General features: G+C 40.2%; 1 protein-coding gene across 1 annotated transcript in view; it reads right to left on the reverse strand.

Annotated features, from left to right (window-relative positions):
* CUBN (cubilin) overlaps positions 1-16,619 on the reverse strand; it is a 211,352-nt gene that overhangs the window by 144,134 nt on the left and 50,599 nt on the right. Inside the window, exons 23-27 of the mRNA XM_084783727.1 lie at positions 9,476-9,665; positions 8,770-8,930; positions 7,937-8,118; positions 7,074-7,230; positions 3,732-3,919 (exon numbers count right to left, since the gene is read on the reverse strand). Coding sequence (XP_084639853.1) covers positions 3,732-3,919; positions 7,074-7,230; positions 7,937-8,118; positions 8,770-8,930; positions 9,476-9,665 — 878 coding nt within the window. The remainder of the gene's footprint in view (positions 1-3,731; positions 3,920-7,073; positions 7,231-7,936; positions 8,119-8,769; positions 8,931-9,475; positions 9,666-16,619) is intronic.

Raw genomic sequence — 16,619 nt, forward strand, 5'->3', positions numbered from 1 at the left:
CTTTTGCCTGGATTACCACATATGGGATGCACCTGCAGGGACTATAAAGCAGAAAAACGAATGCTAGGAGAACCTCCCAAGTCCTATAAGCAATGTCTTTTAGCTGGCAAAATACAGAAAACACTGTTCTGATATTTCATAAATGAGAAAGATTGACATGAATTTCAGCCAAAACTCTAAATTACATACTGGAAGTAATTTTTAGCAAATACAAAGAAATTGTGACTATAGAAACTGTGAAGAAGACATGGTACAACAGTATCAATTCCTCTTGACAACCAAGTCAGAACCATAGATGGGAGGGACTCAAGAGCATTCGCTCATGACTTCTGCAAAGGTAGCAGAAAGTTATCATAGAGCATCTATGATATATGAAGAAGTGTCACGGCCAATGGCACTGGCCAAGGCACAGTGTCTAATGTTCAGCCTGCCTGCCTTTTAGTACTATTATTTTTAGCAATGGGAAACCCATATCTAAACATTTTTTCTTACCTGTAAAGTGAAGACAATGTTTCCTGTGTTGCCTAGCTATAATATATGCTTAGTAAATAGTAGCTATTATTACAACCCAGATGTTTAATATCCTCCAAATATTCAACAACAGATCCATTTAAACTAAGACCAATGTGCCATCCGGTGTGACTTTTTTAATCCATTTAGAAGACGTTTCTAGTAGTTGCCTGAGGACATAAAAATGTCTTCTAAATGGAGACTCAGGACAAAAATGAAGATGAGAAGGTGAAGTCATGTTAGGAAACAGGAATCCTTGAGAATGACTTCACACCACTGCATGGGCGATGTCAGCTTCCACCAGCAAAGCCTCCTGCTTTCCCACTGTGACCCTATTTCTAAGCCTAATGGCTTTTGTTTTGGACAGAAGATAAAACAATAAAGGGTAGGCTCATTTTCCAGTGAGGTGTGGGCTGGACTTAACCCAGTCTTTTTATAGTTTCAGTTTTATTACTTCAAAATAACTAATTTCTGGTGCCAGTAATTGTCACTCATTGGTGAATTGGCAAAGTCACTTGAAGAAAAAAAAACAAACAAAAAATATTAACTGGAAGTTATTAAAATAATGGAGGCTAGAGTCTGTGCAGCTTTTTTCTCCTTAAATGGTTGTATTTTTAAATTTCCCATCATAGACCAACCTCTGCAGCTATGCTCTGGTCTTGCCCCTTGGCTTGTAGCAATGGAAAAAAAATCCCTTCCCTCTGGCAAAAGTCTGATTCTTTGGAAGGCTTTTCTGAACTTCTGGTTCTCAGTCTGTTTCTGTGCTTTCACCATCAGTGTTGCACAAGGCAAGTGGCATGCCTGGGACATGACAGGCACGCCATTACCAGGGGCCTCTAATGAGCTGTTTTGTAGCTGTTGGAACCAAACACCTCTGAAAATTACCTGAAGAGACTTTTTGTCACCACTGAGCCCTCAGGCAAGTCCAAAGAAGTGGGGTGTGGTCCCTGGAAACTGTTCATCTCATTTCCTGGACACTCTTTCTCCCAAGTAAAGACCAGTCTGATCACTTCCTCTTCTCATTAGCTCTCTGCACTGTGCTGTCTCAGATCACAACCATGGTGCCCACTTAGCATGCTGTTTGCTACACACCCAAACATTTGACAGCTATTGCATGTTGTGGTTTGTGCTCAGAGTTATAGGACTGTCCTGAGTGAATGTGTAGGAACTTACAAAATGATTATGTGGCATTCAATTCCTTCTCCTTCATTAATAGCTGTCATTAGACTATAGCTAGCATATAGCTGTGACAATTTACCCTCAGTTTCTCAAACGTGTGCAAAATCTCACTGCAAAGTAAGGACTTGGTCAAAGTTAATAGGAGACACCTGCATCCGGAAGTCATGAGCCAGGGATGGGATGAGAGTCCTCGCTGGTAAAACGTGCTCTTTAAGCCTTGAGCAAACTCTCATATGTGAAGAAAGCATAATTCAGTTTTGTAAACAGAACAAGGCAGCTCCTGAGGGTAAGAGGACCTTAAAATGTCAACAAGCCAGCCAGGGTGATGCACACCTATAATCCTAACATTCGGAAGGTAGAGGCAGTAGAAACAGGCTCTCAAGGCCAACCTCAGCTACATAGCAAGTGTGAGGCTGACCTGACCTACAAAACCTGAAAGCTGAACAATATCAAACGCCATTCCCACTTCATGCTTGTAAACTGGCTGTGCGGTGCAGTGCAGGTTATTTCCTTAGGTAGTAGATATAGCTTTCTAATGTGTGAACACTATTTCTCCATGCTGTTGCTTCTACATATAAAATGATGGAGTGTCATGTTTGCTGAGATAGGATCTTATTATTATTTCTCAGCTTGGCCTCAGACTGACAAGACTCCTGCCCCAGCCTCTCACGTGCTGAGGTCACAGGTATGAATCACCCAAACTGGATAAAGTTCCTGATGACTTTTGTTGTTTTTGCTATTGTTAATCCAAAAGAACTTCCCAACAGACAAACTTCTCTTCTTATATTATTGACTTCAAGCAAAAGTCTCTCAAAGAAAACATATTCTGTCTTGTTATGTTAGAAGCTAATGCACTACTTAGAAAAGGCACGGTGATCTCAGACAATAGTATAATCACATTAGTCTTTTAGTAAATTTGGTGAATGAGAGTTAAGGAAAGCATGTAAACATTGTTTTCTCTAGGGAAATGGCTTCAGCTTACAAGCACTGACTCTGTTAAGTCTTTGCAAGGGAGACTTCTAGACATCACAAATCACGCTTTTGTTTTTTTGTTTGGTTGTTTGGGGTTTTTCCTGTTGTTTTGCAACAGGTATTGAACCAAGAACACTGCAGATTTCAGGCAAGGATTCTGTCATTCAGCACATCATAATATTCTTTAAAAATGCATTCTGTCATTGTTATATAGTCGGTTAAAAATCTGTAAGAAGTGACCTATGTGGTGGGAATGGGTCCTTTGCACCTCAGAAAAGATTCCCAGTGAAAGCCTCAGATATAGACACAGCAGTATCATGTTAACAGCACAGAGGTAAATAAAAGTAATATGTCAGCTGACCCAGAATGATGTCATTAACTATAGAAAATGGATGCCACATATATGCCAATTGTTTAAGTTAAATAGATGCATGAGATTATAAACCAAGATCTAAACTAATATTCACATGTGAGTGAATATTAATATTGAAATAAATATCTTCCTAATTTTTAAAATCTATAATCCTCAAAGTTGCATATACAAGTCATCAGAACAACCTTCTTAAATAAAATTTCCCATGTCAAAAATAAAAGATTACCTCATATTCTACATTACCTCATATTCTGTATTGCATCATTTTAACTTAATACTAAAGCAACATTTATTGCATAGGATTGCAAAAAGAAACTTGGATAAATGTTACAGATGGTTATTTTTATAACAAATAAAGTGTCTATTTTGTAAAAGAAAAAGTGACTTAAATGAACTTGAATTTTAAAATATGAAAATAATACTTAATATCAGGAAAGTTAGCTATTAAGCATATTCAAATATTTTCTCTTATATAGAGACATAAAACAACTAACAAGATAATAATTTTAAGTTAAAGTTAAAATGGTGCAATAAGAGACATGAAGCACTCCCATTCATATCAGATTGGTAGTTGATATATAACAGACATACAGCACAGGGCAAGGGGTTTGACCCAGAAGAGTACGAGGGCTTCTAGCATAGTATTTTTTAACTTGGTATGAACATGGAATTACTTATTGAACTTCAGAACACTTACCTCTAAATAATCTGTGGAGCAGTTCCTGTAATCTTCCACATCAAATTCCAGAAATGTGTAGTTCACAGTGTTGCCTCTCGTTGCTTGGATGGTCCAGTTACAACGCTGGTTAATGTCATAGGGCTTTGGAAAATTTATGCTCTCCAAGATGCCAGAGCTTCTGTTCACTATTACTACGTTGTCACATGCTGAGGGAGAAAAGAGCAGCCATAGTGTTAAGAAGAATGTCTACACATGTCATCATGATTCTGAGAGATCTAGATTTTCCCACTTTTTTCTAGAGCTTAATAAATACATATGTATATGCAGTATATAATTTTATGCTTGAAAGAATCTCCATTTAGAATAATGTGAAGTAAAAGGTGAAATTATGCATGAAAGTGCCATGAAAATGGAACAGCCATTAACAGCTATTAAAATAGATATCTGATTCCTCTACTTTGGTGGACAAATAATTTGGCTTTAGTACAATCTCTTCGCTGGACTTGGAGATGTACAGTGAGCATTCTATGCTTCTACTTTCTAGCTTTAACATTTGGGAGAAATGAACCCTTTGATCAACAACGCAAAGGTTTGGGGCATAAGTCCTTTGTGCATGTCACATGAGTAACAGAACATGCAGATATCTGCAAGAGTCCCTCACAAAGGCTCCGTTATTCCTCAAGTTACTCACCATGAAGCTCTGAGTGAACAGAGAGAGCACAAGATAGGAAAAGAGAAATAAAGTTCCTTGGTTTTGAATAATTTTTGAAATATCATGGGTAGCATTTTCTAACGCTGAGTTTTCAGCAAACCACACAAGTGTCACTAGCTATGTCTAATCCTGGGATTAAACATCAAGTCCAGGCAATGGAAATGACCTGAACAAAGTACATGCACTACTCTTCTCATTGTGTATACGTTTAAAGTTATTTTTTCTTTATTTATGACGTACAATAAAAAATGAGAAAATAAACATCATTTTCCACTCAACACTAAATGTCTTTGCATCATTTAGAGACTTGGGGATGTACCATGTAGCCCTTCAAATTCTCTTCCTTTACTGAAGCAGGCACAATAACAAGGCATTCTCCTGAAAATCTCTAGGCCACATTTAATAGAGGATTTCTATTCTTTATTGGGGAAGGGGGTTCAAGACAGGGTTTCTCTGTATAGCCTTGGATGGTCTCAAACTCACAGAGATCTGCCTGTCTCTGTCTCCCTAAGTGCTGGGATTACAGGCGTGCACCACCACGTCTAACTTAACAGAGGATTTCTAAATAGTTTTTGCTTTATATATGTGTTGGAGAGTATGTCTATAGGCAACAGGTCCAACTTAACAGAGGATTTCTATATAATAGTTTTTGCTTTACGTATGTGTTGGAGAGTATGTCCATAGGCAACAGGTAACACAGGCCCAGTGACTAGGTCAAAACAACACAGGTGCCTGTATTCCAAACCCACATAGCTGTTCTCACATCTCACAAGTCACACTGCCTGTAAGTTCTCATTTAAGACAGAGAGAACAAGGTGGAAGATGGAGCACAGAGAGAAATGAGGGTGGAGATCAGGCCTGGGAAGAGTGGATAGAGGGCCTGCAGAGAGCAGAGAAATTATAGGCAGAGCATCTCTGTGACAAGCTGGAGACCTAAGACAGGGTAGGCTTCTGGGAAGGTATGGGAGTGGCTCTAGCTGAGACCCCTAGTGCAGGGGTCGTGGAGACTGAAGACACCCTCTAACTAGACAAGACTTCTAATAGAGGAAGGGGAACATCAACCCACCCACAAGAACTTCAACCCAAAATTTCCTCTGCCTACAAGATATACAGCGATAAAGATGGAACAGATATTGAGGGACTGTCTAACCAATGCCTGGTTCAACCTGAGAGCCACCCCAAGGGAGAGAGCCAACCCCTGACTCTATTAACGATACTCTGCTATGCTTATAGAAAGGAGCCAATCATATCTGTCTCCTGAGAGGCTCTATCTAGCAGTGGATCGAAACAGATGCTGAGACTCACAGCCAAACATTCGGCGAAACATCGGGAGTCTTGTGGCAAAGTGGGGGGGGGGGTAAAGATAAAAGGATTTAGAGGTGACAGGGGCTCTACAAGAAGTCCAACAGAGCAAACTAACCAGTGCCCAGAGAGGCTTGCTGAGACTGAAGCACCAATCAAGGAACATGCATAGACCGACCTAGGTCCCCTACACAGATGTAGCCAATGGGAAGCTCAGGCTTCATGTGGGTGGGCCAACTATTAAGGGGAACAGGGGCTGTCTTTGACATGGACTCTGTTGCCTGCTTTTTGATCTCTTCCCCCTAGTGGGCTTGTACAGGGAAAGAGGATTTTACTTAACGAGCTGGGGTAAGTTGTGGGGAGGGGTGGGGGGGCTGTCCTCTGAGGAACAGGGGAATGGGGAGGCCAGGGAGGAGCGGGGGGAAGGGGCTACTATTGGGGTATAAAAAGAATAAATAAATAAATAAATTAAAAATGTTTCCAATTTAAAATGGCAAGGTTCTGGGTTGTGTTGGTTGGTTGGTTGGTTTTGCTGGTTTTGATTTTGGTTTGGTTTAGTTTGGTTTTTGGGTGGGGGAACTCCTGTAGCACAGTGTGAAATACCAACGGTGTAACTTAGAACTTTATGCTAGGCACACACTCTGCCAAGGGGTCCACACACCCCGCCTCTGGTTCTCGCTGTAAGGACTGATTTCCTGCATATGAAAACTATTAGAGGGGTAAAAAAATTAAAGAAGAGTGGCTTTAGTAGCCTGACACTGACAAGAGAAGGGCAGGCAAAATAATAACAGAATTAAAGGAATGACCTCACACTCAAACACACATACTCCTCATGGAGACTTATGAAGCTGTTTGAATACACAATGATGATGAATTTCTGAAGAAATCCATATGCCAGGAGAAGGAGGTGGACAAGAAAGAGAACAGGAAGATAAGTACCACAGTAAAAGAACATCTCTTCTCCATGCATGCCTCTCTAGTTAGTAAGCTAAGGCCGAGGACAGAACCTAGGCTGAGAGGTAACTTTGTCCACTGGACCACCGCCTCATCAAAGGCTTGCAGCGTGTGGCACGACTGAAAACTACGTGTCACCAGAGTGCTACGTGATCCCGAGATGAACTATAACTGTAAAGCATAGTAAAACTTTCACTGAGTTTCAGGGCTTACCAGATGCTTCGGTAATGCAATGTTGCCTGTCAATGTGGAAGCACCTTTCCTTTCGGTGACTTCGGTGTTTTCACATAAGAATCCAGGACTAATCTCAATGGCTCGGGCCACTGGCTAATGTAAGCGGGGTTGTTTCACGGAGTGTGCTGGGGCTCTCTGCTGCTGGAATTTGTACTTACTCTGCCTGTATGTGATCTCAAAGCCACGTCCTTGCTGGCCTTCATCTGTCCTCAGTTTCAACAACATGCTGTCTGCACTGGAGCGAATGGGAGCTGGTACGGTATCCCCACAGAGTTTATTTACCAGATGGGAGCTGGTACTTGGGCCATCATACACCTTTAATAAGACATTTTGCATATCAGACAGTCAAGACTAGGAACATAAAGGACTCTTCAGTAAAGAAATGAGGACAAACTACACATATACTTTAAAAATGACTAGTCCTAAATCATATCAAGGTGTCTCTAAACTTGGGGTATAAATGGAAGTGTATGACGGTAATGATGTAATTGAAGTCTGAATATGAAAAATAAAAGTTTGATACAAAATTTGAGAGCATAACTGATAGGTGTTGCTTTTTTACCCCAACGTGTATGTAATTTGTGAAACCTCAGCCCATTGTGTTGATAGGGTTCTAGAGGAGCACGGTGAGTTGCAGGATGATAAACAACCATAGCTAGGTGAGTGCAAGATCTCCGCTAATTCACCTCAATAGTTTAGTGAATTGTGAGTTTTCAAGACATATCTAAAATCATATAGGTTATGGTTAGGATAAAGTCCATAACTAGTCAGGATAGTTTAACTATTTTTATAGCTTATAGTAAGTACCTTAGGTATTTCATGTATCCAGCCATTCAGCACATAGTATACTTAGAAGATTGTCATTTTCACCATATTTCCTTAATATTTTACTTTGCTTAAATCTTTTATGTGAGTGCTCCTCTTACATATTGCTGATCTTTGAATCTTAAGAAAAGTAAGTGTATTTTTTATACTGAATAAGAGAGGAGCAACAGACACCATAGAGACTCATTGTACATACGGCCAAGTAATCGAGAGCACAGCTGGGGTGGTGCTCCAGGTGGAAGTCTTGGAATTCCAGCTGGAACGGGCTGCCTTGGCTGGCTTGCAGTCGCCAGTAACATTCAGAGCTATGGTAGTAGGGCATCGGGTAGTTGGGGGATGTGAACACTCCTGAGGGGGTGGTGAGGTTGCCTCCACAGCCTAGAGGGGAGAAACAATGCATAAAGCGTGAGCATGGCCTCCTCTTTCTGCAAGATAAACCTTGGCTAAGTCAGCCTGCTGCTGCTCTGCTCTTCATTGGATGCCACTTCCCCAGGACACGGGGGTGGGGTGGAGGGGGGAGTGGGGGGGGTGAGGGGATGGGAGGTGGGAGGTGGGGTGAGGAGGAGAGTGGAGCCCGGGGCCTCACCAGCAAGAGCTCTACCTCTCAGCTAGCTGCACACCTAAAGCCTTTGGCTCTCGGGTAGAGAAAGTCACTATGCAGCCTAGGCTTGCCTCTATCTCCTGGGGCTGGGATTATAAGGTTTCGAACCCCCATCCCCACTGTTTATAGCCTTAAAGCGCTATAAAGCAGGAAATCATCTGAAGTTCCGCTTCATATTGATGTGCTTTCCTTTTTCTAATCAAGATGAATGACTTGATGGCATTTCCTGGGGAGCTCGAACTTTCCTCTTCCTTCAAAATGTATGCCTCTATTAGTCTAAAGATAGCAAGGATATCCCTGGTGCTGGGGCTTACTATAAAGAATGAGGAAGATAGCGAGAACAACTAGGAAGTGGTGGCACAGTGTGACCAAGGAAGAAGCCAATAAGCTTGGCTTTTCCAGTAGAAAGCCGGGCCTTTGCTATCTACCTGTTGCTGATCCATCCCAGTAAACCGAGAAACCCTTCGCTGTGATTGCGGTGTCACTCTTAAACCTTAGCCATAGCTTGTTGCTGTGAGAGATGATTATGGGAGGTAAAACTGAGCCACAGTATTGTCCGACGAGTGGTGAAGTTTCGTAGCCTCCATCTCTGTGACGGGTACAGACGTGGAAATAGACTAGGTTACACTTTGACTACACACTTAGTAAACACACAACATGGTTAAAGCGTTAGGACACAGACGAGCAGCTGATTGCCTCAACCACTATCTTCTGGACACTGCTTTAAAGACACCCTTTCAGCCGGTGCGGTGAAATAATTACCAGAGGCTGGAAAGATGGTTCAGCAGTTAAGGTTACTTACTGCTCTTAAAAAGGACCAGGGTTCAGTTCCCAGAATTCACCACAGGACAACCGCCTGTAGCCCCAGAGGGCCCCGCAGTCTCTTTTGGCCTCCACAGGCACTGAGCACTCATTCACACAGCCATACATGCGTACAAACGTAATTTAAACCAAGAAAGCAAAGTCTTAAAGAACCAGCAAATCTTATGCAATTTCTCTTTTTCTTCTACGTCATGTTTAAAATGACAAAAGAACATAATAAGGTAATTTTACAAAGCTTTCCATGTTTCCTTTAATCTTTTCTGAGAAGATTATTAATGAAAATAAATTTTATAATGAAGTAAAAGCACACACCTGATTTCCACAAAATCTACACACTTTGGCCCAAAGTAGTCCTCTAAGGTGAAGTCTGTGAAATGCAAAGCAATCTGCTGGTTGAGCCCCACCGTGATCCTGTAGATGCAGTCCAAGTTATGGGGGTAATTATTGGGAAAGTTAGGGGACGTGAGCCTCCCAAAATTATCTGTATAATCTTCTAAGCACACTGTGAAAAGAAGAAGAGAAAAAAATGGCAGGCATTATACATTTGCATGTGTCCAATACTATGTGATGTGTTCATTTTTGCCCCTGTACTTGAATTTCCATAGTATTTTTAAGGTTAAATGACTGATATTATCTTGAAACAATATTTGCAAAATTTTAGATGCAACCAAATACTAACTCTTAATGTGGCAGACATAGTCACATATATTTTGATGGAATAAGAGTTTGGGTCCTAGAAGTGTTACAATCTTTCTAATTCATATGAATTACTGGAGACACCAAAATTAGGTCAAAGCCCACAGACACCAGAGGACTTAGAGATAATTCAGTTCTGCACTTCTCTTTATACCTTCCCTTTACAAACGTACGCATTCATGAAGAGTTAGCAGGTAGGACTCTCAGCCCCGAGGGAGAGTGGGAGGCCAGATCTAGGTGCGGTGACTCACACGTACAGTTGAAGGGACCTCCCATCAAAGCCTGTCTCAAGCACAAACCCACTACGCGAACATGCGCCAGCCACTCCATCTCCTGATGCCAGTTCCCTCAGGTCTATGACTGAGATGGTTCCTGACTTTGCGTATTGTTTTAAGGCAGATCAATCACTGTGACAATCTCTGCGCTGTATTTCAAAACAGAATAGGCTGAAGAAACGCGTGATTATGAGGAGTAAGCTTAACTATTCCCCACCTGGAATGCTGCATCCTAATTAAACACCAACGGTTCCGGCTTGTTTAAACTTTGCCTGTTCAATCTCTTCAGGCTCTGTTCAATAACCAGTCCATCGCTCCCTGATGCCCTTACAATCTGAGACATCTGACAGAGAAAGTCTAGCTTAACTGTACTGTTCATCCAACTTCAAAGTCCATTCAGTAGTGACCTAAGCCTAGGGCCTTGGAGAAGACAGGAGCCCTGGCTGAAGGCTGTAGGAGAGAACGAACTATTGTATATACTTTATTACAACTGAAATAAATGCTGAGAATGTATAATTATTGTTCCCCCATTTGTTGCCACATATTCATCCAGGATGGGGGGGGTCACCATTGGTATTGGAAACCCAAAGACACATACAAAATGTAATAGGATCCACTATCTATGTGTGTCCCAAGGAGTAACAAATATTCATCAAATATTTCAGCTTACTCTAGAAACCAAGGCTTTACTTTGTTGAGAAAGTTCACAGTGCTAGTTCACTCAAAAAGGGAAGCAAGAAAGGAGGCAGTGAATGAAGGGAAAAGAGACGGAAAAAAGATAGTGAGGATGAGAGATAACAATAAAGGAATGGGAAGAGGCTTATCCTAAATGCTTCATACCCAGCTATTAACCTTACTAGATACAATTCATCAGAAATATTCACCCAAATAAACTAAATATTCACCAAATAAACTAAAGAAAGAAAAGAAAAGTAAACAGGACTTAAGAGCCATCTGCTGTGAGCCCGCTGCAGTGAATCTGGCTAGGGAGGCATCCCGTCACCCTCAGCTGCATGTGTGTCCTTCCCTCAGCTGCACTTGCACTCTGGATCCGAAGATATCCTTGCACAATAGAAGACAGAGACCACCACCGTGCAGTCAAAGGTAAGACTAGCTGTGTGCCCCTCCTGCCAGAACGTAGCTCTCAAGAGAAATAAATTAAAGAACTAAAACAATACAAGAATAACACAGATGAAAACTGAAATCAAGTAAAACAGAACAGAAATGGAGAAGAATGCTATCAAACTCATTCTTTAAAAATTAAAATTGATAGATTTTAGCACAAGTGATCAAGCAAAAAAGAAAGAATATGGATTATTGTTTTAAGAGTGAAAGAGGAACAATCACTATAAAACAACGGTGCAAATAAATTTGACAGATTTTCACACAGCCACAAACTGCTACAGCCAACACAAAGGAAAATAAATAAAAGCTTCTATGGCCTCAATCAATCCAAGAAATCCAATCTGTCATTAAAAGAATGTATTCAAATAACCCCTGATGATAAGCAAATTAAGGAAATATTTACACTATCCATATTTAGGAAATAAGAAGAGATGATTATCTCTAGCTAGTTGTATAAGACCAACTATTATTGCTATGCTCCAACAAGAAAAGCTTGCAGCAAAAACACTACAGATAAACATGTCTCATAAATACAGATAAAATGCCTGTCATGAAACTTAAGCACAACAGTTCCAGAGACTGTGAAGATTATATTATAGCAAGGATTCTCACACTGGGGCTATCAGACCGTTTGATGTCGGGAAAAGATCAATCAACATAATCCACCATAATATTTGGATTTTTTTTTTTTTTTTGGTTTTGGTTTGTTTTGGGTTTTGTCGTTGTTGTTGTTGTTTCTGTTTTTTGTTTTTGCTTTTGTTCTTTTTTCTTCTAAATCGGTTTTCTCTGTGTACCCTTGACTGTCCTAGAGTCACTTTGTAGACCAGGCTGGCCTCAAACTCACATTGATCTGCCTGCCTCTGCCTCCTAAGTGCTGGGATTAAAGGTGTGCACCACCATGTCCAGATTTTTAAAATCTTCTGATTAGTGCCGGATGGTGGCGGTGCATGCCTTTAATCCCAGCACTTGGGAGGCAGAGGCAGGCAGATCAATCACTATGAGTTCAAGGCCACCATGGTCTACAAAAGTGAGTCCAGGACAGCCAGATGGTTACACAGAGAAACCTTGTCTCAAAAAACCTTTAAAAAATCTTCTGATTAAATCATTTTGAAAAATCAACACCCATCCTGGGTGAAGGCTCTCAACAAACAGAAATAAAAAGGTGATCTATGAAAAGCCCAAAGACATCAATGTTCTTAAGGTGTAGAAGATGAAATAAATACTTTCTGGCCAAAATTAAAAACTGAGACTATGGCCAGCCTCACCCTTTCTGCTAAACACTGTGCAGTCTTACTCACTACGGTAAGAGTGAAGGGAGAAGGAAGGACACTGTAAAGCAATCATTCAAGTTGTGATGACCTATGTACAGCACGAATCCAATAAAATTGTGTTGGCACCAGGAACTGAGTTTTATGTTTACATAAGATAAATATGTGGAAAATCAGTTTAGAAGGCATATATTGTGAAAAACTGGAATATAATGCACAAAACAACATACAACAGCATAAAGCACACAATGATCTTGGTGGAAATGGAAAAGTCAACACTAGGAGCCTTAAGACAGCGCTTAAATAGGCAGTGAATAGAGAAACTACAAAAAAAAACCAAAAAACCCAGCAAGTTAAAATATGTTCACCTCAGTTTGAGATGTCTCACAATTGATCTATGGATTCAATATTAGTCAATTAAAAATAAAGCAATATAAACCAAAATGCTGTTTCTAAAATGTGCAGGGCAATGTATAGGATATAAGATGACCAAAAGAAAAGTTTTAGAAATGAAATGTCATTGTGGAAACTACCCACTCCATGTGTTCATAGAGCAGAAATCTATATTACTATGGAACAGACTGTCCTTTTACTATGAAGCAAAAAAATGGGTAGAATAGGGTAGAATAGGGTCCCAGAAGCAGCCACATGATACACATGGACAAGTGATGTCAGCAGTGGCTTAAAGGGAATTCAGTGTGGGTGAGTCTGTAGAGCTGGAGGACATGAATTCAAGACACATCCCTGCACAGCTAAATATCACTTTCCTAAAGGAACGGACTTGAAAACTTAATTTAGACAATACTGGGAAATTCAGGTGAACTGCAGACCTAAAAGCTCAAGTTATAAAACTTCTAGAAGATACACAGAAGAGAAGGTCTCACACTTTGACAAGCAAACATTTCTTAGATAGGTCACAGATGCCTGCCCACTAAATGAAATGAAAAAGAAAAAGGGGGGGAAAACCTTTGCAGTCAAAAGAACAGATTATGCACACACCCTATGAGATGACAGTTTCAGTACACCATCTGATCCAGGATACACACGTGCTTGCATCCTGAATGATTCAGTAAATAACACACACACACACACATACACACACACACACACATACACACACACACACTCACGAAGGGTCTTCCATTAATAGATAGCTAACAAAAGGTAAAGTATAAACTGTCAGAAATATACAAATGAATTCTGTAGACCAATTCAGAAACTACATCAAAAAATATGCATGTTTTCCTGACTAAGCATTTTCATAAAAACATTTACACCATGCACTAAGGGTCCTCACACAAAGCAATGGCACTATCAGTTCCCTGAGATTAAAGTACAAGAACACAGCTAGGAGCCGTGTACAGAGGAACTGATTCTATAGGAAGGTGTGGATTTGTGCTGTATCACTTCCTGTCTTGTGTGTGATATGATAACACGTTATAGTCAGTCACATTAAGCGTCAATCAAGACATATGGTTTCTGAAGTCAAGTAGGAGACTTGGTTTCTGGATGACTACATAAGACTCAGAGTCTCCAGATCAATGGTTTTCAACCTTCCTGAGGCTGTGACCCTTTAAAACAGTTCTTTGTGTTGTGGTGACTCTCAACCATAAAATTATTTCCATTGCTACTTTATAACTGTAATTTTACTACTGTTATGAATTGTAATGTAAATATATGTTTTCCAATGATATTAGGTGACTCTTGTGAAAGGGTAATTGTACCCCAAAGAGGTCATGATCCAGAGGTTGAGAACCACTGCTCCAGAGACAAGATAAACTGACAAAAAAAAAAAAAACCAGAGGCCTTTGTAGTATATTAGAGATAACATTTTAAAGGCAAATATATGAGGGAAGGTATAATTACACATTTCCTTGCTCATAAAAGAGAAATCTAACATTTTGCTCCAGTTTGATGCCAGTGGTCATAACCACCGACTTTTTCTTTGACCTCACAGATGACCTATGAGATAGTGATGAACACAAGCAGACCAGCCATTACAGACCTGTGTGGACCAACCTGGCAAAGCCATGGTCCTTTACATATAAAATATACATTCTGTGTCTCTGTACATACACTCATGTGCATGTATGTGTGTGCATGTGAAGGCCAAAGATCACTTCTCCGCTTTAATATTTGAAATGAGATCTGTCACTGAGCCCAAAGTCCACCAATTCTGCTAGGGTGGCTGTCCAGAAAACTCTGGGATCTATTAGAGATGAATAGATTTGCTATAAAAAAAAATCTTCTCTGAGCATTTAATGTTAGAAATTTCAAATTGAGGTATACAAATGAGAGAGGCCTGAAACCTGCCCAAGGTGTTCCAAGCTAGTATAAAGCTGCCATGAAGAGCAGACTGCCTCTCTCTGGCCTTATTTTCAATCTACAGTAAATAGGACCTCCAATCATGAGTGCAACAGCTCATCATTATGTTTTATAATGTTTTTTAAAAATGAACTATAAAGACAAAATTCAATTAGATCCACTTGAATTGCTTAGTAAAAGTTTATCATAGGCCTTAATCAGAATTTCTAATTGAGCCTGAGTTTATATCAAGACAATCTCTTCTCTCTGAAGATTTTTTAAAATGACCATTAGAGTGTGTGAATGTTGTTCGTACCACATTGAAACTTAAAAATAGAAACAGACTGTTCTCTGCCCATTTCATTGAAATAAATCCCCTGTGGGTCCTCTTAGTTGTCACTTCTTAGCTTCATGCATTCCCTTTCTGGGCTTGTTCCAAGGAGACTGATGAAAACTACCATGGAGGTATAAGAGGGAATAAAAATGGTGGGAAAGTCCAGTGGATTCACCTTCTTATAGTTATATTTTTTCATATTATTGTGCTTTGGGTCATGCTTAGCCACTTCTTTGGATAACTGTGAAGATATTATCTTTTCAAAAAGTAAGAAGCACTCACCACAGTCTTACTGTAGCCCTGTACTGACTGACAAGAGACATAGTGAACCTGGTTGTTTAGATTGGCCCTTAAACTAGCCAGCTGTTTCTTCTTGGGAAGACAGAGTCGACATTCTTGACTGACATCTCCCTCTTTCAAAGACTAACTAGGTGGCCTGTACTTTGTACTTTCTTGATGCATCATAAAAGTAAAATTGAATCATGCCTACAGAGATTTTTAAAGACAGATTTCATGAAAAGATGCCTAACTTTACATTGCAAAATTACTCGTATACTTTCCACTCTGTTTTTTTTCACCTCCATATTTTTAATGAATATAGTCATGAATGGATCAGGAATTAGTTTGATAAATCATGGAGCAGTTGTTATATAGGTATCATTCAAGCATAAAGTGTTAAGTACATTTCTGTTCTTGTTTACACTTCAAAGTCCCCTCTTACTAGTTTTATATTAAATCTATGGATAAGTAATACATGTTAATAGGGTACAAGATTATAACTTAAATGATAAAGTACCAATCATAGTATCTCAATATACAAATATATTCTACTTCATGCTAGGAAATATTGAAAGTTATAATCGGTGTAAAGGAGTTCTTGTGGGCTTTTACCCAGTATCATTACTTTGCTGTGCCTTTTGGTTTTTATATTCTCAGGCACATTTGGGTAAGAGCCGCAGCAGAACGCTTAGGAGGGCTCAGAGCATGAACGAGAAGTCAGTATCTTTCCTCCCAAACACGTATTTAAGGACTGACATCATAGCCTCACGGCAGGAACTACAGATGGAAGTGCAACTGGATTCAAATCAGGAAATTTTGGCTCTACTGAGTGAAGGCAAGACAGATCCAGGGGGAAATGTCCATGGGCTGTGCTAGAAACTACACATCAGCAGTACAAACCATCACTATAAAAGTAACTTCTGTTGGGGCAATAAAATAGCTTACAGGCCATGAGTGACTGTGCTCTGGTGTTCTTATCTGGCATGACTTCAATCTACAGAAAATAGCCAGAAGATAAGCTGGCTGGAAAGAGAATCATCACTTCTGTCCTTCCAGTCAACAGCTCATTTCCCCCAGGCTCCTGGGAGCATTAGCCAACTGCCTGACCACCACCTACTTAACCTCCATTCCAGCCTCCAGAGACAGCTGTGCCCTGAGGCATAGCCCAGGGTCAG

This window comes from Acomys minous (assembly GCF_964271855.1).
Source record: "Acomys minous genome assembly, chromosome: 5".
In the NCBI taxonomy this organism is placed as follows: Eukaryota; Metazoa; Chordata; class Mammalia; order Rodentia; family Muridae; genus Acomys; species Acomys minous.